Raw genomic sequence first — 23334 nt, 5'->3', positions numbered from 1 at the left:
ATCTTATTGGAAGAGAACATTATTCCGGCGGCCTTTAGTGCAAGGCGACACCCTTAACCACTATTCAATGGGACATTCCCGAGTCTTTGCGGAGTCGTACTGTACACATTGGAGAATGATGACGATATATAAGATATTTTATGCACACATCTAGTTTCTTAAAAGTAATCTTCTTTGTACGTGCAAAACTGAATATATGATGGCACGAGAAATAACAAAATTCCCGCGCGCTAAAAATATTGCGCTCTCGTCTTTCGTACGACAGATTCAAGGTTCGATCCCTGGTAGGAGCTCCAAAATTTCTGTGATGGCCCAACATCGTGAGGACAATTGGGAAGCTACTTGAAATCAATATGTAAGCGAATTCCACTCTCAAAACTAGATGGGACTCGATGTGATGACCACGCGTCAACGAATGAACAAACACTTCGGAGGCTTTGTCCTTCAAAATTACAACGAATCACCCTACGTGTGGCGTTACCTTTGTTGTGCAGCTTCCAAATGCTGACAAGTCTCTACATAGTGCTCAAGTGCGCTGCGAAAACACCGAAAGCGCAAGAAAAGTTTACGTGCAATATTATCAACAACAGGATTATAGAACATTCTCCGTCTTGCCTCGATAATTGTCTATTTCCTTAAATTATCGTCACATTATTCAAGAAGCCAAAATCCTAATTTTATCTAGTGTAAACAGAAAAAAATCCTGAAGGGGGGCTCGAGCCTCCTGATTCCCACCTTGGATACGTGCTATTGACAATAATAGGGTTATAGAACACTCTCTGTCTTGTCTCGATAATTATTTCTCTCAGATTTATAATTTTTTTATCTTCACATTATTCAAGACACCAAAAATCTAATTTTATCTAGTGTAAATTGAAAAAATTCCTGGGGGGGGGGTCGAGCCACCTCATCCCCACCTTGGATACGTGCTATTACCAATAACAGGGGTATAAAACATGCTCCGTCTTGCCTCGATAATTATTTCTCTCCTTACATTATTTTCACATTATTCAAGAAGCAAAAAACCTAATTTTATCTAACGTAAACTGAAAAATTTCCTGGGGAGAGGCTCGAGCCGCCTGTGCCCCATCTTGGATACGTGCTATTATCAATAACAGGGTTACGGAACATTCTCCGTCTTGTGATAATTATTTCTATCCTTAAATTATTGTCACATTATTTTATTTCACACCACAAGAAACCAAAAACCTCATTTTATCTAGAGTAAACCTAAAACTTTCGGGGGGTGGGGCTCGAGCCCCCTAAGGCCCCCTCTGGATACGTGCCTGGTCACGCCATACAACCCAAGTCATATATGAAAAATAGATGAATTATTACTGGTACGGTGATCAACTTCGATGAATTCCTTGTGTCCTAAATCATTTTGTTATCTCAAAAAATATGTTCACGTAACCATACGTGTATTGCTTGCTTCTCCCGCATTAGTAACATGACAGTTCAGGAAACGAATAGCAACTTAGCTAATAACCTCTTCAATTCTGAACAGAATTTTCAATCTTACTTGTTTATTACTCATGAGTGATATTTTGTCAAAATAGCCTTTCATTAGCCTAGGAATACTTCATGGACAATGATCAAAGAATTGGTTTTCCGTGTGTGTTTTAAATCATTCCTAATAAGACGTTCATTTTAATCCAAACATTCAGTGGCGGCCATTAGGAGGAGCGTTAAGAGGGGGATGCAGTTCCCCAGCCACATTTTGCCACTTTTTGCCCCCGCACTATGGCCTCTTTATGCTACCAAGAAAACGTATATTGTCCTTTCCCCTCAAATGTTGGCACCCAATCGCCGCTACTGCAAACATTCAGATAGATTTGTCAGTTGCATAAATCTTGTACGTAAGCTAAGAAAAGTGACCCCCAAGAAGTAAGAAAACTCTTTCAGTCAAAAACGCATACGATGAAAATACTATGCTCAGGAACATGCACTTAAATTACGAGAGACTTCACGATTGTCTACCATCGCACTTTCTATATTATTGTCGCCGAATACTTAAAATCAAGTATGTGCCTCGTATTTACAACACAAGCTTAAACCTAATTCACATTTATTTCAATGTATTAACATGCATGAAAGAATGTGATTAGAATGTATGGCAACGCATGATTAAACACTTCCTTGAAATAATTGTGTCCATCAGAGACAAAACGAAAGGAAATGGAACAAGATGCGACAATAGATTAGAAAAGAATAAAAAGGAAAACAAGAAATGGAAAGGGAAAAGAAGTAAGAGGAAAATCTGGAGTGTAAGAGCGAGGGGGGATACATACGTATTTCATACGCATATATATGTAAGCCTATTGTAATTGGAGCGAAAGCTCTGTTATAGGTGAAATAAATAAATAAATAAATAAATATACTATATATGGTTGTTCCGTACCTTGTGCTTTTGGAGCCAAGATGGCCGCCACGTTATTCTCTGAACACTAGTACCTACTGAAAGTGAGAGAGCAGTGTTGCCACATGAAGGGAAATTTCCCTTTTTGAAGGGAAATTTGGAGCTAATTTTAAGTGAAAAGGGAAAAGGGAAATTCGATGAAAAATAGCGAATTTTCAGGGAAATTTTAAGACAGACTAAACATTAATTATATTAAACATTATAAGAGATTCCAGTTTTGAAAATGAGAACTTATTATTTTTATTTTGTCGTATACTTTGTTCTGAGAGGAAGGGTGGAATTTGGGTTGACCCACATCTGGCTACCGTTTGGAGCCGGAGGTCTTTGGCCATTCACCCTTATGGGAGTGGGAGTCCGAGGGTATTGTTTATTTAAGCTTTCCCCGGTTCTCTGAATTTTGCCTCAAACACTACACGTGCAAACCATAAAGTTATCGTTGTCGCAAACCTATCTTTACTTCAGTCTTCAATGGACAGGACACTGAGTGGGTTATTTGTCGTGTGCGAGTGTTTGGTGGAAGACTGTGCCCGTCTTGGACGACGGGAGAACAAAGGAAGCAAAGGAAACTATCTGCAACTCCAGAATATATTAGAAAACGTCGTGGAGAATTATCGGAAGATGAAAAAGCATCGCGGAAACAAGTTAAAAAATGTGTCAAGAAGTGAACAACAATGGATTAAATTTTAATAAAAAAAACTTGCTGTGTTTTAGAAGTTTCCACATAATATGTGAAATTTACCAGAATAGAATATTTGCTCAGGTATGTACTATATATCTTTTTTTTTTTTAATAAAACGCGTATATCCATGCGCCGAACTTAACATTTTTATGGGGAGGCAAAAATGTGATTTTTTACACAAACTCTTCATATGTGCGCCTTAATACAACAGCATTTTGTGTAGAATATTTTTAATTTTCTTCTGATGGTGTGATGAAGACATGGGGCATTGGCCTCCCTAAATCCAATCTCTGTTTGTGTGTTTTGCTTTTTACTGATGAAAATCTTCAATTGCCAACTATAACATAGTTTTAGCTCAAAACAAAAAAATTAGCTTGGTTTAGAAATAAATCTAAATCTTCAAAAAAAAAAAACATTTAAAAGTTATTGATTTTATTGTTTATTGATTTGGTATATTTTAATTCGCTTTTCTGCCACTTTTGGCTAATTGCAAAGATGGGGATGAGTAATGATATGATGAAATTTATGAATGGACACTCACAAACAGCCATGCCCCGGCCGGGATTCGAACCCGGTACCCCTGGCGTAGTAGCATTTAAAAGTTAAATTGATTAACATTTTATACATACATACGAACATGGGTCAACGATAATATTTAATTATTATTATTATTAATAATAATTATTATTATAATAATTCTTTAGATGAAGGGAAAAAATGGGCGAAAAAGGGAAATTTTACCCCTTGGAAAGGGAAATTGTGCTTACAGATTGTGGCAACACTGTGAGAGAGTAAAGAGTCTGTGAGTGAGAAGCGACGCTGTACCAGAGATGTATTGCAGGTTGGCTGCAAATAATGTATATGTTGCGACGAATACATTAGTTTGATGTAATTGAGTGTCTCATTTATGTGTATTAGTCTACCTACAGCACCATTACCTTCCTGGAAATGCTACAAACAGCGGCCGAAACAAGAAAAGAGTGTTTCTTGTTGGATGACGGGCGCGAACATGGTCCTCCTTGTGCCGGATGTTGCATGCGATCAGCATTCGTTGTGTTGTGTTGAACTTTTGTGCTAGCGTGCATTCGTGAACTGTGAATAAATACATTGACATACTGTTTGCTACGTGTAACCAGTTTCAGTGCACCTTTTGTAGTGCCAGGAAGTGTTTCGTGCGTGCATTGTAGTTTGGACAACAACAATCCGTGCGCGACTGAATAAACATGGAAGCCATATCGGCAGCAAAGACTGTGCTCAAGCGAGAAGTTACTCGCCTTGAGAATAAAGTGAACGCGGGTTTATTGGACAATGTGACAATCGCGTTATCGGTAAACAAAGCCAAACAACTAACGGACGATTGTAAACAGTTATTATCAGACCTGGCTAGTGCGTGTGATGATGCAACTTTTGAGAGTTATGACAGTGAAATCGGTTGTATTCAAGACCGTTTGGATGCAACCATGTGCAGGCTTTGTTCGTTGCAGCAGCAACAGACTCAAGCTACGGTGACGTCATCGACAGAAGCACGAACAAGTGAAGTGCGTCTCCCGAAGCTCTCGCTTCCTGTGTTCACGGGACAATTACAAGAGTGGCTTTCTTTCCGTGATTTGTTTATCGCGTCGGTGGACAAAAACAAACAGTTATCCAGTGCGCAAAAGCTACAGTATTTGAAAGCTTCGTTAAAGGGGCAACCTGCATTGCTTATCCAGTCCATGTCGGTGACTGATGATAACTATGCAGAGGCGTGGAACATTCTAAATTCTCGTTATCAAAACAAACGGGAAATTGTTATGGACACAATCAAGCGTTTAGTCGCGCAACCCAAAGTGCAACGTGAAAATGCAGCAGCCTTACGTAGCCTGCTAGACACAACTACTGAGTGTGTTCGCGTGTTGAAAGTGATGGACATTCCCATAGAACATTGGGATCCTATCCTAGTATTTCATGTGACAGAAAAAATGGACAGTGATACTAGACAACAATGGGAACTTTCATTAAAGACAACCGAGTTTGCCTACATTTCAGGAGTTGAGTGACTTTCTTGATCAGCGTTCTCGTGCATTATCAGCTACAAATCTCAGTGCTCAGAGACTGAAGCAGTCGACTCACAATAGCTCCCAGTTCAAGGGTGTGTATCATGCATTGTCGGATGATACCTGTGAAAAATGTAAACTGCATCATGCGCTATACAAGTGCAAAGACTTCAAAAGCCTTTCGGTAATGGACAGAATGAGATTTGTTAGAGAAAAGGGTTTGTGTTATAATTGCATTCAAAGTCATCATAGGGCATCGGTATGTGACTCAGGGGCGTGCCGAGTTTGCAATAAAAAGCATCATACGTTGCTACACTATTATAAGCAGAGTGACTCTAGTGAAACAACAACTTCCCCCCAAGAAGTTTCTTCTCATGTGGCTGGAGAAGGAGACAAGGGACTAAAGCCAGTGTTGCTATCCACTGCAGTTGTTTATGTGCAGGGAAGAGATGGTGTTTATCAACCAGTTCGTGCGCTCCTGGACTGTGCCTCAGAGACTTCCTTTGTCACCTCACGATGTGTGCAAAGGTTAGGCTTACGTCAGCATAAGGCAGACATCACTGTGAATGGGATTACAGCAACGGGTGTAGGTGTAGGCAGTGCAGTAGTGGATCTACAATTCCAACCCAGTAGCAGAAGGAAAACATTCACTACAAGGGCAATCGTACTTCCTAAAATAACAGGAAACATTCCCAGGGAGCCTTTACCAGACTTCAGGAAGTGGACACATATTCAAGGACTGAAGTTGGCAGATCCAAGGTTTTATGTGATGGAACCGGTGGACATTTTACTTGGAGCAGATTTGTTTCCTTTTCTTATGCAAAGTGGCAAACGTGTTGGGCCAAAGGGAACACCTACTGCACTACGTACTGTTCTTGGTTGGATTCTTTGTGGCAGTGTGGACTTTCCCAAGGTAAGGGCAGTAGCATCATTTCATGCATCTTGTAGTCTTGATAGTGCACTTCGCCAGTTCTGGGAGGTAGAGGAGGTCCCAAGGCAAATGCATCTGACAGTAGAGGAGATACAATGTGAAGAGCACTTTTCGGTGACTCATGTTCGAGAAAACAATAAGTTCAGTGTGAGCCTTCCATTCAAGGAAGACAGTCCTCCCTTAGGATACTCTCGTGAAACAGCTGTGGCGAGATTACAGCAAATGGAACGGAAGTTTGCAAGGTCTCCTGTTTTTCATCAGAAGTACTCAGAATTCATGCATGAATATTTAGACTTGGGACATATGGAGCCTGTTCCTGCAAGTGAAGTGAAAAAGAAACCGTGTGATAGTTTCTATTTACCGCATCATGCTGTAATCAATCCAAATTCCACCAGTACACCTCTTCGTGTAGTTTTTGATGCCAGTTCAGTGACTTCAACAGGGATTAGTCTCAACGATAAGCTTCAAGTTGGGCCAAAATTGCAAGGTGATATCTTTCCATTGTTACTCAGGTTCAGGAAACATCAAATTCCTTTGTGTGCAGACATTTCCAAAATGTATAGACAAATATTGATCCATCCATCAGATACAGACTTTCAGCGAATAGTGTGGCGCGACAATCCTAAAGAATTGATAAGGGACTATAGGCTACTCACGGTGACGTATGGGACTTCCAGTGCACCTTATCTTGCAACAAAGTGTCTTCAGCAGTTAGCTATTGATGAAATGAGTGAATTTCCATTAGCAGCCCCAGTGTTATTAAATGATTTTTATGTTGACGATTTGGTATCTGGTGCCAGCAATGTGGAAGAAGCTATCGAATTGCAGTCACAATTGATACAGTTACTAGCAAAGGGTGGATTTGAGTTACGTAAATGGTCCTCGAGTGAGCCACAAGTGTTGACAGCAGTACCTGTAGAGTTGAGAGAAACTAATGTGCCTTTAGATATCCATTGCAGTGAACTTGTGAAAACGTTAGGTCTAAGGTGGCATCCTGGTGCTGACCACTTCACTTTTCTTGTGACTTTACCACCAAAACGTCACACATTGACGAAAAGACTATTGTTATCTGACATTGCAAAATTGTTTGATCCTCTTGGTTTCTTAGCCCCAACAGTCATACAAGCAAAAATACTTATTCAAGAATTGTGGAAAGAAAAGTTGGGCTGGGATGAGGCATTATCCGTGGAAACATGCGAACTGTGGCTACATTTTTGTAGTGAACTTCCTGTACTGCAACAATTACAAATCAAACGTGCTATTGTATCTGCAAATGCTATTGCTTGTCAATTAGTGGGTTTCTGTGATGCATCACAACAAGCATACTGTGCGGTAGTGTACCTTCGCTCAGTTTATGTCGATGGTCATGTTGAAGTGAGGTTGGTAGGAGCAAAGACTAAGGTGGCTCCAATCAAGCAAATGTCTCTACCAAGGCTAGAACTATCAGCGGCAGTTTTATTGACACGATTGCTCGTAGTAATCTCCAATGCACTATCCTACAAATTGGAAGATGCATGTGTGTGGACTGATTCTACCATTGTGCTTGCTTGGTTATCCTCAACACCAAGCAGGTGGAAAACATTTGTAGCAAATCGAGTGGCAGAAGTGCAGGAGAGTCTTCGTCGTGAACAATGGTCTCACATCATGGGAAAATCAAATCCTGCAGATCTTGCTACAAGAGGTATCAGTGCTTCAGCCTTAGCTCAGTGTGAGTTATGGTGGGCGGGACCAGAGTTCTTACGAGCAACTTCATTGGCAACGTTTGATCATCATGAGACAAGCAACGAAATTTTGGAAGAAGTTACAAAAGAAGAGAAGAAGATTGCCATTACAGTTATGTACAGTACAGTAGAAGAAGATCTGATCAGCAGATATTCAAGCTTTTCTAAAATGCAGAGAATAATGGCATGGATCCAACGATTTGTATTCAATACTCGTCAGTCAGTGAATCAGAGAAGGCAAGGAGCATTGACAACTAAAGAGCTTATGACAGCAACAACCTCTCTTGTAAAACAAGCTCAGAAAAGTGAATTCACAGCAGAATTACATTGTTTACAAGCTAAAATTCCTCTGCCAACAAGAAGCAGGTTATTGTGTTTGTCTCCTTTTGTTGATGAGGCAGGTGTCATTCGTGTTGGAGGGAGGCTACACAAAGCAAGAATAACAGTGGACCATAAACATCCAATGTTGCTACCTGCAAAGCACAAATTGACTCACTTATTAATTAAAAATGAACATTTACTTAATCTTCATGCTGGTCCTCAGTTAGTGTTGTCCTCATTGCAACGAACATTCTGGATACTGAGAGGCCGAGATACAGTGCGTAACATTGTGAAGAAATGTGTAACTTGTCATCGCTTTTGTACACAAGCTGGGGAACAATTAATGGGTAGCTTACCAGAATCTAGGATTAATCCTTCTCGTCCATTTATAAACTGTGGTGTGGATTATGCAGGGCCCATACTGTTGAAGGAAATGGTTGGACGCTCTCGTAAGCAGTATAAGGGTTATATTGCCTTATTTGTTTGTTTCGCAACGAAAGCAGTTCATTTAGAAATAGTGAGCAGTGGTACTACAGAGACGTTTTTGGCTGCACTTCGGAGATTTGTATCTCGTCGTGGAAAACCCAGTAATATTTACAGTGATTGTGGAACAACGTTTGTTGGCGCTAATAGAGAGTTAAAGGAATTCATGAGATTGGTAAAACAACCAAAGCACAATGAACCTATTTCAAGTGCTCTAAGCAGCTTAGGCATCCAGTGGCATTTTAATGTTCCTCGTAATCCTCATGCAGGAGGGTTGTGGGAGAGTGGTGTCAAATCAGTTAAATACCACCTCAAAAGAGTTGTGGGGAATGCCCTACTTACCTTTGAGGAATTGTATACAGTATTAACACAAATAGAAGCATGTTTGAATTCCAGACCGTTAACTGCCCTATCCAGTGATCCCAATGACATGCAGGCACTTACTCCAGGCCATTTCTTAATAGGAGATGCATTGATAGCTACTCCAGATAGGGACTTTGCTACAATAAAAGTAAACACACTGTCGAAGTGGAAGCTCGTGCAAAGGCTGAAACAGCATTTCTGGCGCAGATGGTGTAGGGATTATCTTTCTCAGTTACAACAACGTCCTAAGTGGAGAAGGGAGCAACGGAATCTACAGGTCGATGACTTGGTTGTGGTCAGAGATGATCAACTTGCACCTCAACAGTGGAAACTTGGCAGAGTAATCAACGTTCATCCAGGTGAAGATGAATTGGTTAGAGCAGCAACAGTGAGAACCAGTGAAGGAACCTACAAGAGGCCAGCAGTGAAGCTGTCTCTTTTACCAGTGAGTGAAGTTGAACACCAATGAGAAATAACTTAAACTTTCAAATTTATGCATAAAAGGCAATCATTAGTTTGTTGAATTTCTTTTTAATTTTGTGTTGTTATTTTCAGTAGGAAGTTTGGGAAAATTGCATTCAATTTACATTTGTTCATCAAAAATGTGTTCTATATTGTGTATTTAGTAAATTGTTGAAATTAATCATTTCAAGGTGGGCGGTATGTTCCGTACCTTGTGCTTTTGGAGCCAAGATGGCCGCCACGTTATTCTCTGAACACTAGTACCTACTGAAAGTGAGAGAGTAAAGAGTCTGTGAGTGAGAAGCGACGCTGTACCAGAGATGTATTGCAGGTTGGCTGCAAATAATGTATATGTTGCGACGAATACATTAGTTTGATGTAATTGAGTGTCTCATTTATGTGTATTAGTCTACCTACAGCACCATTACCTTCCTGGAAATGCTACAAACAGCGGCCGAAACAAGAAAAGAGTGTTTCTTGTTGGATGACGGGCGCGAACAATGGTCTTACATTTATGCTGCCCACCCTAACCTATCAATATGGAGCTTCTGCCCACCCGGTCGAAAATTTCTGGCGCCGCCCCTGATTAAAAGTAATGGACTGTCCCGACTAAATCGCTAATCAGACGTCTGGTAGCCTTGCATCAATGATTATAAAACTAAACGTACCCAATATTGCAGATTACAAACACATTCATTAATGCAAGAACAAAATTGAAATTCTTACAAATTTGCAAAATCGTCAATGTTATTTTCCTAGCTTTTTAAAGGTTCAGAATTAAATATTTCATGGTTCGAGGGGGAAAGGGGAATGGCCCCATGACCCCTCCCCTGGGTACGGGCCTGAGTGTGGGTACTTGTTTGTTTCTTCGAGTTTATTTTTAAGTTCACTTTATGCATAGAAAGGTTAATCGGGACTGGGCCTACAGTTTAGAGTGGGATCCGAACCACTATGCATGTGCTTCAACCAGGTGAGTGAGTGGCTATTTGTTTAAAAATGAGTATGAAGTTAATGCTGGATAACATAATAAGTATATTACAAAATCATGTGGCAATTTAAGCTAAGAGATTACTGTTATCTTGATGCCATTATGTAGGTATTAAATAAACACGTGTCTACAATAAACGCGTTCCATGGGGCTATTATTTTTCATTAAACCCGTAAATATAACGTGGTCATGTTTATTATTGGAGGAGTTTGGAAAGTAGGAGGACCAGGGTAGAAAGATGGGGGCGGTTGGAGGGTAAATGGGTGCCAAAAAGCCAAAACCCACCTCGCCCAGGTGAAAAGTGCACCTTTGGCACTGATACGAAGAAATACGAATCATTCACAAATGTTAAACACGTATGTGTAAGAGTACCATGAGTGACAACGAAACATTTGAAAAGAAAAATAGGATAGATTCCATACCTCAGAAAGGCCGACCAAGGAAAATAGGCGAAAAAGATGTGTGGGCTGTGATGGGGAGTACTCCGAAACCAGCAGTGAAATTTGAAACGGACAATGAGACTGCTGTATATCCGGAAACAGGGCACCGAATGACCATGAAAGTCTGCTATCATGGGGGAGTAGTCCCCCCAAAATTCCGCATCATTGTTGTGAAAAGGAAGGAAAGGTAGTTCGTAAAAAATAATCTGGAAAAGCACAAAAAGTGGTGGGAAAGTGGTGCTTTGCGGATGATTGTAAGTTTAATGTTTCCGGACCGGATAAAATGCTATGAGGATTATACAGTGTGTCGGGATAAATATCTACTAATAAGAAATTAAATTATCTCGGCAAGCAATAGTGATAGGATCGTCCTGTTTCGTTTGTCTGAAAGAGAAACTCAACAAGTTTCACTAAGTCAAATAAATAATTCTAAAAATCTACAACAAAGAGTCAAGTATGACAGTGGTAATGTGGATGCATATCATCAGCTAGAGGAGAGGAAATTGATTTTAAAGTAAACATGATGAACAAGAGACATTATCTGGCATTGCAGAGGAGTGCCAAAAGTTTGGGATCGGGGATAATTTCAAATTCTATCAAGAAAAGATAATGATCTCAAGTACAAATCATATTTTAGTGAGGAACTGTCCTAATGTTCTGAAAATGGCACTCCATTTTCCCAATGTTAAACATTTATGGAAATAATGATGAGGAAAAAGATAGTCGAAAGCTGATTGATGACCGAGCTATGTACGAGGGGTAGTCATAAAGTTTTAATTATCACCTCGAAAAAATAAAGTTATGTAATTAATTTTTTGTGTGTTTGCAGATACATGTCTGCAGTCCTGGTACACATTAAAATCCTCGCGCCACAGTACCGTAGCACGCCGCTAGAGGAGCCAAAACAAAATGGCGCAGCCCATTTATAAAGTGGAGATCGTGCGGTAATTTGTTTTCTGCTTTTGAAGGGGAACAACGCTGCCACAATCCATGCTGAGTTGGTGGAAGTGTACGGCTGCAATGCACCATCATATGACAGTGGTTAGGTGGCGCAGACGCTTCCAGTGTGGTCAAACAAGTCTGAATGACGAACAACGAAGTGGCAGACCATCTTTCTGTGAAGAACCGGGAATCGCAAGAGAAGTGGAGGCCCTGGTGCTCGAAGACCGGCGTATCACAATCGAGGCGATACAGGAAAAAGTGAAAATCAATCATAGATCAGTTTTCAACATCTTGCACGACATTTTGAACATGCCAAAGGTCGCCGCTCGCTGGGTCCCGCGACTGCTCACACCCATTCAAACAGTCCGCCGAACCGAGGCAGCAGCGGAAATGTTGCAGCTGTGTCAGGCCAATCCAGATGACTTCTTTAGCCGCCTAATCACCATGGACGAGTGCTGGGTGTATCACTATGACCCCGAGACAAAGGAGCATAGCAAGCAATGGAAACATGTGGATTCACCACCGCCGAAAAAGGCAAAGACCCAACCATCATCGGGCAAGGTGATGCTGAGTGTTTATTGGGACTGCCATGGTGTGGTGCTAACAGATTATGCTCGTAAGGGGCAAACCATCACAGAAGCATACTACCGAAATCTCCTAACGAGGTTACGGAAGGCTGTCAAGACCTAGCCTATCGGGAAGCTGTGTAAGGGGGTCTTTTTGCTCCACAATAACGCCCCAGCTCATTCTGCACAGGACACAGTCACACATGCTGCTTCTTTGAACTATCAAATTTTGCCTCACCCCCCGTATTCTCCTGACATGGCACCCAGTGACTTCTTCCTCTTTCCTCGGATGAAGAAACCATTGCGTTGCAGGCATTTCCAGAAGGACGACGAGGTGATTTTCGAGGTGGGACGTTTCCTCAACAGCCAAAATGCAGACTTCTACAACCAAGGTCTCTGGCAAGTCATCCATCGTTGGGAAAAATACGTCGCATTGAGGGGTGAATATGTAGGGAAGGACTAACATCATCACCAAGTTTCATGGTCGCAGCTTGATTTTTTCGAGGTGATAATTAAAACTTTATGACTACCCCTCGTATATATGAGTAAATATTTGGCCACATTTCAGAGCAAAAATTGTATTTTTATGGGGGTAAATTTCAGTAACTCCTTTCAAAGTATCATGATATTTATGATGATATAACATATAAGTATAAAATATATATACATAATGTGAAGAAAATAGGAAACACTCACCAGACACGGAAAAATTTATATTTTCGGCCGCGAGCCGCAATTTCAGTGACAGGTAAAAGTGAGTCGACATGCAGAGTTGCCAGGCCCAGATCATAGTTGTAGAGTTAGAGAAAAACTTTCGTTCGCCAGGGTTGAGGTGGAGATTGGTTGGTTGGGAAAGTTACTGGGTGGCCTTGTTCAGGTCAGGGGGTGTTTGCACTCGTGGCTGGTATGGGAGGCCTCTCCCATCTTTTTCGTGCCGACCTCCGTGGCAGAGTGGTTAGCACATCACATTATGATGTCCTGAGTTCAGGGGCGCACATCCCGCCCAAGACGATTGGCGCAATCCCCTCCAAATCTCGTCATGCGTCGGCCCCAAATCATGTGGTAATCCACATGAAGTATTTAATTACTATAGTGTGTCTACTGAAAGTAACGTTTTTTTAAGCTAGACCGTGGATGCATTACCCCTCAAAATATTTTTGGGTGAATACGTAATAATTATTTTTATTTGAATACAATAATAGCCTGTTAAACTGCCCATATTTTTTAATGGTTCGAATTTTCGAAATAACGGAGAGCTAGCAATCTCAAATGTCATAATTATATAAATATGTATTTAAACAGTGTTTGCGGTTGGAGAACAAGATTTTAATAACCCGCAATTTGGGTATTTAACACAAAGTCTTACATAATTGAAGATCGAGCATTACAGAACCCTAGCTAGAAATTCCTAAGGCCGGGACGAGAATATAATAAGGTGCCTCCTTCAAAGAACTCACCCCCTCTGCTTGGTAACTACAATTTTTTTAGTAATCCATAGCAATAATTACATGGATTTCATCTTCAGCTCAAATTTCACTTGCTAAAGCAAAATTACCCTGCAACAATAACTTATAAATGCGAATTTGACACTATTTATTTTCCTGTTTTATGGAGTAATGTGCAAAGTGTTACTATGAAGTACGCAGTTAGTACAACTATTGCAGAATAGCCTACAGGGAATCAATAATACAATAATATTGCTAATAGAACCATATCATAAAAATTACTCACCTGCTTTAAATTAAGCAGTATACCGACACTAAGGGAACTTTTCTAACGTTGGAAGCGGCCCCGGCGCCCACCTAGCATCGAATGACATGGGTACCTGGGGGGTAAAGGCGGTCAGGGGAGTGATGCTGATCACATCACCCCCACTCACGACCGGATCAAGAAAGTGTGGGGCGTTACCCCCACACCCCCTATACACCTTCATGGCGTAGTGCTAAGCACAGGGGAGCACTTTACCTTTTTTTTTTATTATTAATAAATATCGAGAATATTGTGTCTTGTAATGCAGGCACAGTATAATCCTTGACAATCGTCTCATGAAAATGCCAGACACGCATTTTTGTAACGCAAAATTGCAAGCGAAGCGAGCAAGAAATTTTTTATATCCATTTCTTTGCAGGCTTGCAAGAATATTAATTTAGTGGGACGTCGATACTTTTATAGGATCCCTCGATATCTACTCTTTTCCCATGTTCGGCGCGGAAACGTGCGCATACCATAATATAGTTCCCAAATATAATGTTCGAACCCTAAAGAAATCCCTTGACAATCTAAAATTTTACACTTTATTAAGATCTCCATATCTCCTCCCCTCAAATTTAATATTCAATCCTCCAACCAAAATTTTGGATTTACTGTTTATGTTGAAGAATACCTAGATATTACCCCCTCCAAAAGAAAAAATCTCCGTCCACAAACCACATTTTCCGCTACAATATCAGACGTAATATTAATACACAATTGGATATCCCCCCCACAAATTTAATGCTCAGCCCCCTAACTAAAATTCCAAGGATAATCTGAGATTTAACAATGATATTCAATAGTCGGATATTGCTCCCCTCCCCCAACGTTTAATCCTCAATCCCCCACCAGAATCCACGTGTCGATTTAAGACCCAATGTGTAAGGGTTGGATATCCCCCTTCCTTGATATTAATATTACCCGTTACAATTTCCTTGGCAGTCTATAATTTGGTATTTGTGTAACAACAATGGATAGTTAATAACGTAATTCAACTTGTGCCAAATGCTGTACTGTTTCACATCAAATTTCATCACAAAAAATTGCCCACCCTAAAAAAAAAAATAAGTTGCTTGGACATAAGAGTCCACAAACCCACCTGTGGGCATCGCTACCTCAAAATACTTCATTTTCTTCATCTAATGGATTAAATACGGTGTAGTACCTAAGGTGTTTACATGTATTTTGGAAACATATATAATGTTGAATTTAATATTACAATAAGGAAAAATCCCCCCCAAAAATTTCGATGGCGCAGTCTGCGCCATAGTACCCTGCTGTGGGTATCCCAGCCCGAGCATAGGTGTTCTTCTTGGGTGTCCTCTCATCATATCATTACTCTTCATCCTCATCGTTGCGATTCGTCAGAGAAGTGTTGGTGCATTTGGGGTAAGCGGTGGATGATCGCCACCCAAAATCAGTCATTGATGGGGATATTGTGATAGTTGGTATGGATTGTAACATTGAAGTACAGGTTTTGGGTGGAGGATCGGTGGTTGTTGATCCTGAGGTTGAGGACTGTGGATGTTGTCCCTCAGATAGAAGCAGCCACAAACATTTGTCTATGGCAGTGTGAATATGGATAATATTGGAAGTGATTGGAATGGGGCATGTTTATTCAAACAGTGTCATAAAAAAATCTTCCGAGGGCCCGCAAGAAGCAAATCCCCTCTCATATTCAATCAGTAACAACAGTAACAAAAGTTTCTTCCAAGAAATATAAGTAATGGAGCCACACTTACATTAATGGTGTTTAATGATTGTACAGATTGAACCTGTATCTGTTAATTATGATACCTTTAGTAAAAAAAAGTACCCGGAATTTGGCTGGCAAAAGACCCACATTGGAGGTATCGAGAATTCATTTTGTTTAATTAATTTATACATTAATTCACAAAATTTCTTCATGTCACAGTCCTCTTCTATCAGATCGTGAACACATCTCAACTTGTAGGGCATGGCTTTCACTTTCTTGCATAAGATACTACATATGTAACGTAGACCTCGCCACTCCCAGTTCCAAGAATCTTTGTTTAAGATATTTCTTTGACCTCCGTGGAATGCTCTCCTGCATTCCATCCACCACATCCTCACTAATTCTTGGTCTTCCCCTACGTGGCAAATCTGTTATGCTTCCCACCTTAAACTTTTTGTACCATCTCTGGATACTTGTATCTGCTGGAGGTGTTTTTCCAAACATTTTTTGGAACCTTCTCCACACAAAAGCACAAGATTTTTAACTTTGCAAGCCATAATATGCTCAGAGCTTTCTCCTGCATTGACTCCATTTTGGAATCATGTGATCACCTGTACACAAGTCATTTAGCAGTGTGGGCAGAACAAAATTTTACATTTTCTTCTGTGTAAAGAAAACAATATTTCATTGTAATAAACCTACTACCTTAAAGTTATAGATTTTTAGAATCCTGAAGGACCTTTAAAACACACTGTACTTACATAATTTATAATAATAATGTATAACCACAATGTTTATAATGAAATGAAACTGTAAATGAATCAGAAAAAAACAAAGAACTGGACTTAAAACACAATGTTGCACTTTGGGATTTACTACACTTTATTACAATGTGCACTGTAATAAACTTGATTTCATGCATTATTTATTATACTTATTATTATTACTGACATGAAAAGATGCGATGGTGAGAGGTGTACACCTGAAAACAAAAACAAACCAGACCCTGATGCTGCCTATGGTTACTTTTGAGTCGCAGTTTATCTCAATGTTTCCTGTTATTCTGGCATGATGTCAAATGTTAATTGTTTGTGGATGGCTAATCATATACATGTGCATACCATTACCCCACTGTCCCCTACTGTCCCCTACCATATTCAGAAAATGGTTTTCAAAACATATTTCACCAATCTTCTCAAGTTCACATTTGTAGTGTCCAAAACAACAATGTAAGGAGAAGAATATTTTTAAAGAAAGAAAGATAAAAACATTTTATCACCCAGTCAGCATCTGACTGCCACATCTATATCTTCAATCTGGAGCTGAAATTCTGTTTCAGTTATCTTTCTTCTCTCTACAACTGAAGAACTGGCCTGTGCCTGCAAAAATGTAAAATGTTCCAGTGTCTGGCAAGTGTATAGTTTTCCCTTCTTTGTTACTTAACCCTTCTGGCCTTCCTTTCTTTCATCTACTTTTTCCTTTTCCCCTAATCCCTTCTCCTTCTCCCTTCTATTTCAGAATGGTTCATAGTCAGTTGTCAAGTTTTACATTAAAATTGGCATAAACTTGAGATGCCAATAAAAAATATATATTCACAAAATAATTTTGAATTTTTAAAAAGTTTTATGGCTATTTTCCAAATAAGTTTTTAAAAACACGTTCATTTCAGGAGCAGGTAAGATCTGGGTTTCATTCAATCATTCTGGACTAATTTAAACAGTTTTTACATCATTAATAAAGTTTTGCAAGAGAAAGATCTACCTATTACCACAATGCAGTATAATAAGTTTACAGTGGTTTGAATTGCTTATAAAAGGAAGATGCAATAATCATTGCACAAATATCTTTAAGAAATGAGATTATTTGAATGATAGCATCTTGTGTGTGTCAAATTTATTTAAAGAGGAGAGGTGGGTTATAAGCTGGGCTCAAAAAGGGACCAGAACGCCATTCTAGTTCATGAATACCTGGAACCTTCCCATCCCAGAAATGCCAACAGACTATTCCAGTTCGTTTCATTCATTAAAAAATTTCACCATATTTTACTTTTCAGTATGAAATAGTACATATTATAGCATTTATATAATAAGCTTCCTCTGATAGATTAACCGAACAACCAAATTTAAGTAAGTCAAACAATAAATCCAATCCCATATCATACACAAAAATAACAATACAGACAAATTGATTTTTAATAAATAACATTAAGACATAGAAATGAGGATATGTAAATTTCATTTTTATGTTTATGTAAATATTCTAATAATTAGTATTAATTGTCATACAGTGCATAATTTCACTGGTCGTTATTGCATCGCTCTAGTAATCAGAGATGCAAAAAGAGAACACAAAGTTAACGAAAATAAACTGTCTATTTCGAGCCCTGGTTATAAGTGGTATAATTTGGATCAAAGGATTTAGGGGGTACAACGTACCCCTGTACTCTCCATTCATGCACTGTTGACAACAATCACCAGACCATGATGCTTGATGTACTGTAACAATAGCTGAAATAACATAAACACACAATTTTAAAAACACTGATACAGTGATCACAAGGTTTCAAAATATCTAATCATTTATGCAAAATGTATAAATAAAGTAACTTACGGACTGAAGAACAGAAACTGCAATTCATTTTGTAATTGTTTATATCAAATATATTATGCAAGTTACAATGCTAAGTAAAAGTTTGTTCATTATTTAAACATTTGCTAATATAAATATCTTTCAAAGAAATATTTTGTAATCTGACAAACTATATACTGTATTTACACATAAAAAAATCCATTTTGAACACCAAAATGCATACACACAACAAAAATGCAATTATAATTTTACGTGTTACAGTAAACTGCTTTCTTGAAAGTCTGATGCTAACATGAACACATACATACATACATTACTGTTAAGTTGCATTATCTCTCTAGTAAAGTAACAAATTAATAAATCTTCGTTGTTGGTTACTTCTTGGTCTATTATACAAGTACTAAAGTTCAAAGAACAGTATAAAAATATGACTGTTTGCCACATATCCCAGAAAACCATTATTTATTTATAATAAATTTTCACATTATCAAAAGTATTCATTAATTCATGTGCATTGTAATTGTGCAAAATACAAGCTAACAACTACATGACCCATAAAAATACATGATCAACAACAAAGAAGGTACTGTGGAAAGTGTTTAAAAAGTGCTTTTAAGACTTAAAATCGAAATTTCAAATTACAGATTGACAATTCTCCCCTCTTATCGGCACTTGTTACATGGAAGAATATTGATAGGCATTTGAACCTCCGAAAACAATGAAAATACTTTATTAAATTTGTGTACACTGTGGCACAACAATTTATACAAAATATGAACTTGTTCTCTATGTACAAGGAAAAAATGTAAGAGACAATGTCACCCCTTCATGAAAAAAATCAAATAATAATAAGGTTATCTTTTATGGAATATTTTAACATGTTCATGTAATAAAAAATAATGTAATGCAATAAACATAGCTTAAAGAATATTAGAAATTACTGCATGACGTTGTTTCACAGCTAAAGTAAATTAGTATTTTGGATTAATGTTGACAAATGACAAATGAATATACTTCTTTCTGGTCTCATATGAAATACCTGTGACTGTAACGGAGAAGTAGTGTCACCTTTCTCCAATTGGGACATGGTAAAAGAAAATATGCAAAAGTGTCATACAGTACAAAAAAAAATGTACTACCGTAAAGACCAATTCCGATATTGATTAAATAATTCTGGACCCAGCCATAGTTAACAATTTCACAAATAACAACAAGTACTCAAACAGGTAGTGGAAAATTACCCAGATAGCATGTAAGTTAACTGCAAGTTAAATCAACATTCGATTTAACTTGCAGTGAACTTACGTGCTATCTGGGTACAAGTCTGACAAGCAAGGACAAATGAACACAATCACTTTTTGCTGGACTACACTGAGATTTTCATGCTTTCGGGAAGTAGAAAAATAGCAAAATGGTAGTACATGAACCAGGACACGTTGTCACTCTTGGGAATGAGGAATGTAAAGATCAGATCCATAGCTGCCTATTAAGTATTACAACTTAAAATGTAGACCAAGTATTCTTCCAGTTTATTCACATATAATCAGAATACTTTATTTTATCATGGATAGTAATGAATTTACATTTTGTTCAATAAAAAGGGGGTATGGTGATATTATTCAAATAAAAATTTGTGTCCGTAAGAGAAAATTCATGCTATGTATGATCTTGTTTTTAAATATTTAATTGGTTCATCTTTTACATCCTACATTTGAAATCTAAACATAATTATGTTCTCTTGTGAAACATATTTAGGTTCATCTTAAAGATTTGCACAACCATAGATGCAAAATAATAATATAAAATTTTAATGTTTTTTTTATTTAAATTTAATTTTTCTTCTGACATTTCGTCCTGGTTTCCCAGAAATTTCTTAAAAATAAAAAAAAACATACACACAAAACACACAAACTTACATGAATAGTCACTTCCATTTTTTATTTTATACTTATTGTTTTATTTTTATCGTGTATAGTTTATGTGTATGCACAGTTGCAAAAGGCAAAATACAGTGCTTCATCTACACAAAACATTTACATTAGTACTCTTTGTATAGATGTATGACTAGTCATGTAAGGTTGTGCATTGTGCGTGTGTTTATCTTAGCTTCAGATTTAAATGTTGCAATAATGAATGTGTTAGTGTGCATGTTTTCTGTAAATTTTAAAGAACCTAATACCTGTATTGTTTTATTTTAACAACAAACTGTAAAAAGTACACTCCAAAAATTTAAGTAAATATTAACAACAAGTAATCTCACAGTACTTTCTAAATTTCATGCAACATATGATCATAAAATGTATAGAATTACATAGTTCATTTTCTAAACAAAACTTTCCAAGAATATAATTCATATGGCAGTGTAGCCAAGTTACTGCAACCTTATTTAGGCAGGGGGAGAAAATATCATAACTACCTTGCAGACTAAGAAAATGGGGAGTAAGAAAATAATTTTTTAAGTACTTTTCACACATAAGCACAATCATTCACAGAGGTAGGAAAATGTCTGGAACTGGATTTACCCTGACAAACAAGCAAATTTTTACTTTGACGAAGAGTCATTCTCCTCCCAATGAAATTATTATTTATACACATGCAAATAACAAGACACAAATAATATTTCCACTTAATTACAGCTTAGCATCATTAAAAGAATCATATTTTCAGTTTCAAAAATACTGGATAACAGGTAGTAATCTACAAAGTAGCAATATTAAATTCTGATTGTAAGTTAATATCATAATTTAATGATGCTCTTTTGAGATTACAGGTAGATCGTATATGTGAACTTCCACATTTTTGTACAAAGTGCATGATTCCCATTCAATAGTAATATCCTTTAGTTTCAAAAAGTCGGAATTTCTAATTTTTCAAGTAGAAATGAACACATTATTATTCATAACAACATTCCATCTGGAAACTAATAATACTGGAATGTCTATTATTCTTTCTTTTTTTGTTGTTTAATTTTATGGTTTTGAGAGTAGTAATTATCCTCTTGAATTAATTGAAGGAAATATTAATTTTGAAACTTCTTTTCAATATGAATTTCAGTCATGTAATATCGTGAGCAATAGTATATAATATTTTCAAAATTAGATGAAATATTTTTCCGAAGCCCACAGAGTGGTGCACAAGGAATTTATATAAACAATATAACTTTTACTTAACAAATACTCAAGACCAAAGCTTAAGTTTGTTAGTGTGCTTGTGCACCTTTAAGGACCTTATTCAATGTATATCTTCCTTTAAAATCATACAACTACTTTTTTATTTTTATGGCTAAATATAAACCATCTAAGAAAAGTGAGATATCATCTTAAAGGAAAATATGTAAGTGATTAATTTTTATGTATAAAATATGATAATTCAGAAACAATTCAGATAACTTGGAACAATTTAGATACATTTGTTTAGGCCTCCTCGATGGCGTAGTGGTAGCATTGTCGCCTTGTAATCAAGGAGTCCCGGGTTCGATACCCGGTGGAGGCACATAGTGGTTCGGATCCCACTTTAAACTGTAGGTCCAATTCCGATTAGCTTTACTGAGCATAAAGTGGACTTAAAACACAAACTCAATCAATCAATCAGATACATTTGTTTGAACTTGATATTATGCAGTTATGTGCAATGTAACAACAGTAATATGAAGGGGAAAAGTTTGCAGTTTAAATGACAGTACAGCAAATAAAATACCAGATCCATGTTAAAATGCCTTATTATAGTTGAAATAATGTCTATCTCGCACACACACACATACATACCCAAGCTCACAACACTAATCGCAACAAAGTGCTAAGTGAAACAAACTTGTCTTTGTACCTTTTCCTTCGTGCATGAGTACACAAAGAGCAGAAGATACAAAAACATTTCAGGATTTCAAGTTCTTTCAAAAAAGTCCATATTACCAAAAAATACTTATATTAGATCATGTTATAATCTAACATTGATATTGTAGTTCTTTCAACATCACAACAAGTGCTTGATTACGTGTATAAAGAAAGAAAGATCTGAGGGAAAATGTCAGTCACAAAAGCATTTTTGCTTGAGTGGGAACCATTTTGTATGTTGAATTCTTGCATCAGCAACAGTCTTGAAAACAAAGTAACCATGACATTGCTGTGTGTAAGCAGTTCACTGGTTGTGTCTTGATAATCTGAAGCCTCGGTCAGTCTGCTTCTCGTTGCTATCACTGAGGTGTCTGTGATCCTTTCCACTCCAAGTACAAAAAGTATGTGGAAGCAGCATAGGCGATGGTATTAAAAAGTCCAAACACCTGAGAAAGAAAAACAGGTTAACAATTATAACTCAACTGCCAAAAGAAAATCAAACACTATCATGCTCAACATATATTCTACATTAGACACATGTCCAAAATTTAAGAATAATCAGAAAAAAGGAATGGGGAAGGGTGCAGTGACATATCGTCGCTCCAATGCCAAAACCAGGAATGTGCAAAATGTTAGTTTTGAAATAAACTGGTTTTAATATTCAAGGACCCAAGAAAAATCAGGTTTTACATTTAGGTAAATATTGTCATTGGTGAAATTTGTACCCACTTATGGTGTGTTAAATTATGTCTTTTATTTCTCTCCTTACGGATTTTTAAAGGATTAAAGCACTGGGATTGTCTTTATGAACTCTACAGTTACAATATAGTTACAATTTCAAAGAGCACATGTGTCCCAGTTTTTACGTTTTTTACTATTTATTCTAGGTATACATTTATTAACACACACATCAGAAATGACATTAAGTTACAAATAGTATTGTAAAAAGTACAAAAGAGAACACACAATTGTTATTCATAATACGAATATTCATCTTCATCAGGTTCAGGCAAGCTATCACGAACGGTTTCGTTGCTTTCCAGTTTTTATGGTTTTTACTATTTATTATAGGTATACATTTATTAATACACACATCAGAAATGACATTAAGTTACAAAT

General features: G+C 37.6%; 2 protein-coding genes across 2 annotated transcripts in view; one reads left to right on the top strand and one right to left on the bottom strand.

Moving 5' to 3' along the window:
• The first annotated feature begins 5318 nt into the window (after positions 1 to 5318).
• LOC146004895 (uncharacterized) lies at positions 5319 to 9419 on the top strand. Its single transcript, XM_083143955.1, has one exon. The coding sequence runs from the start codon at positions 5319 to 5321 to the stop codon at positions 9417 to 9419; it is 4101 nt and encodes a 1366-aa protein (XP_083000081.1).
• A 9010-nt stretch (positions 9420 to 18429) lies between these two features.
• The window catches only part of LOC145994708 (plasmolipin-like), a 107248-nt gene continuing 102343 nt past the window's right edge, over positions 18430 to 23334 (bottom strand). Inside the window, exon 4 of the mRNA XM_083130894.1 lies at positions 18430 to 22661. Coding sequence (XP_082987020.1) covers positions 22575 to 22661 — 87 coding nt within the window. The 3' untranslated portion in view covers positions 18430 to 22574. The remainder of the gene's footprint in view (positions 22662 to 23334) is intronic.

The sequence above is a fragment of the Lepisma saccharinum genome, chromosome 1 (genome assembly GCF_977018435.1).
Source record: "Lepisma saccharinum chromosome 1, izLepSacc3.1, whole genome shotgun sequence".
Taxonomy (NCBI): Eukaryota; Metazoa; Arthropoda; class Insecta; order Zygentoma; family Lepismatidae; genus Lepisma; species Lepisma saccharinum.
This window is presented reverse-complemented; position numbering and strand designations above follow the sequence as displayed.

Bases quoted from the DNA above. Each gene is read 5' to 3' on its own strand.
- LOC146004895 (XM_083143955.1), top strand. From the start codon at position 5,319: ATGGACAGAATGAGATTTGTTAGAGAAAAGGGTTTGTGTTATAATTGC.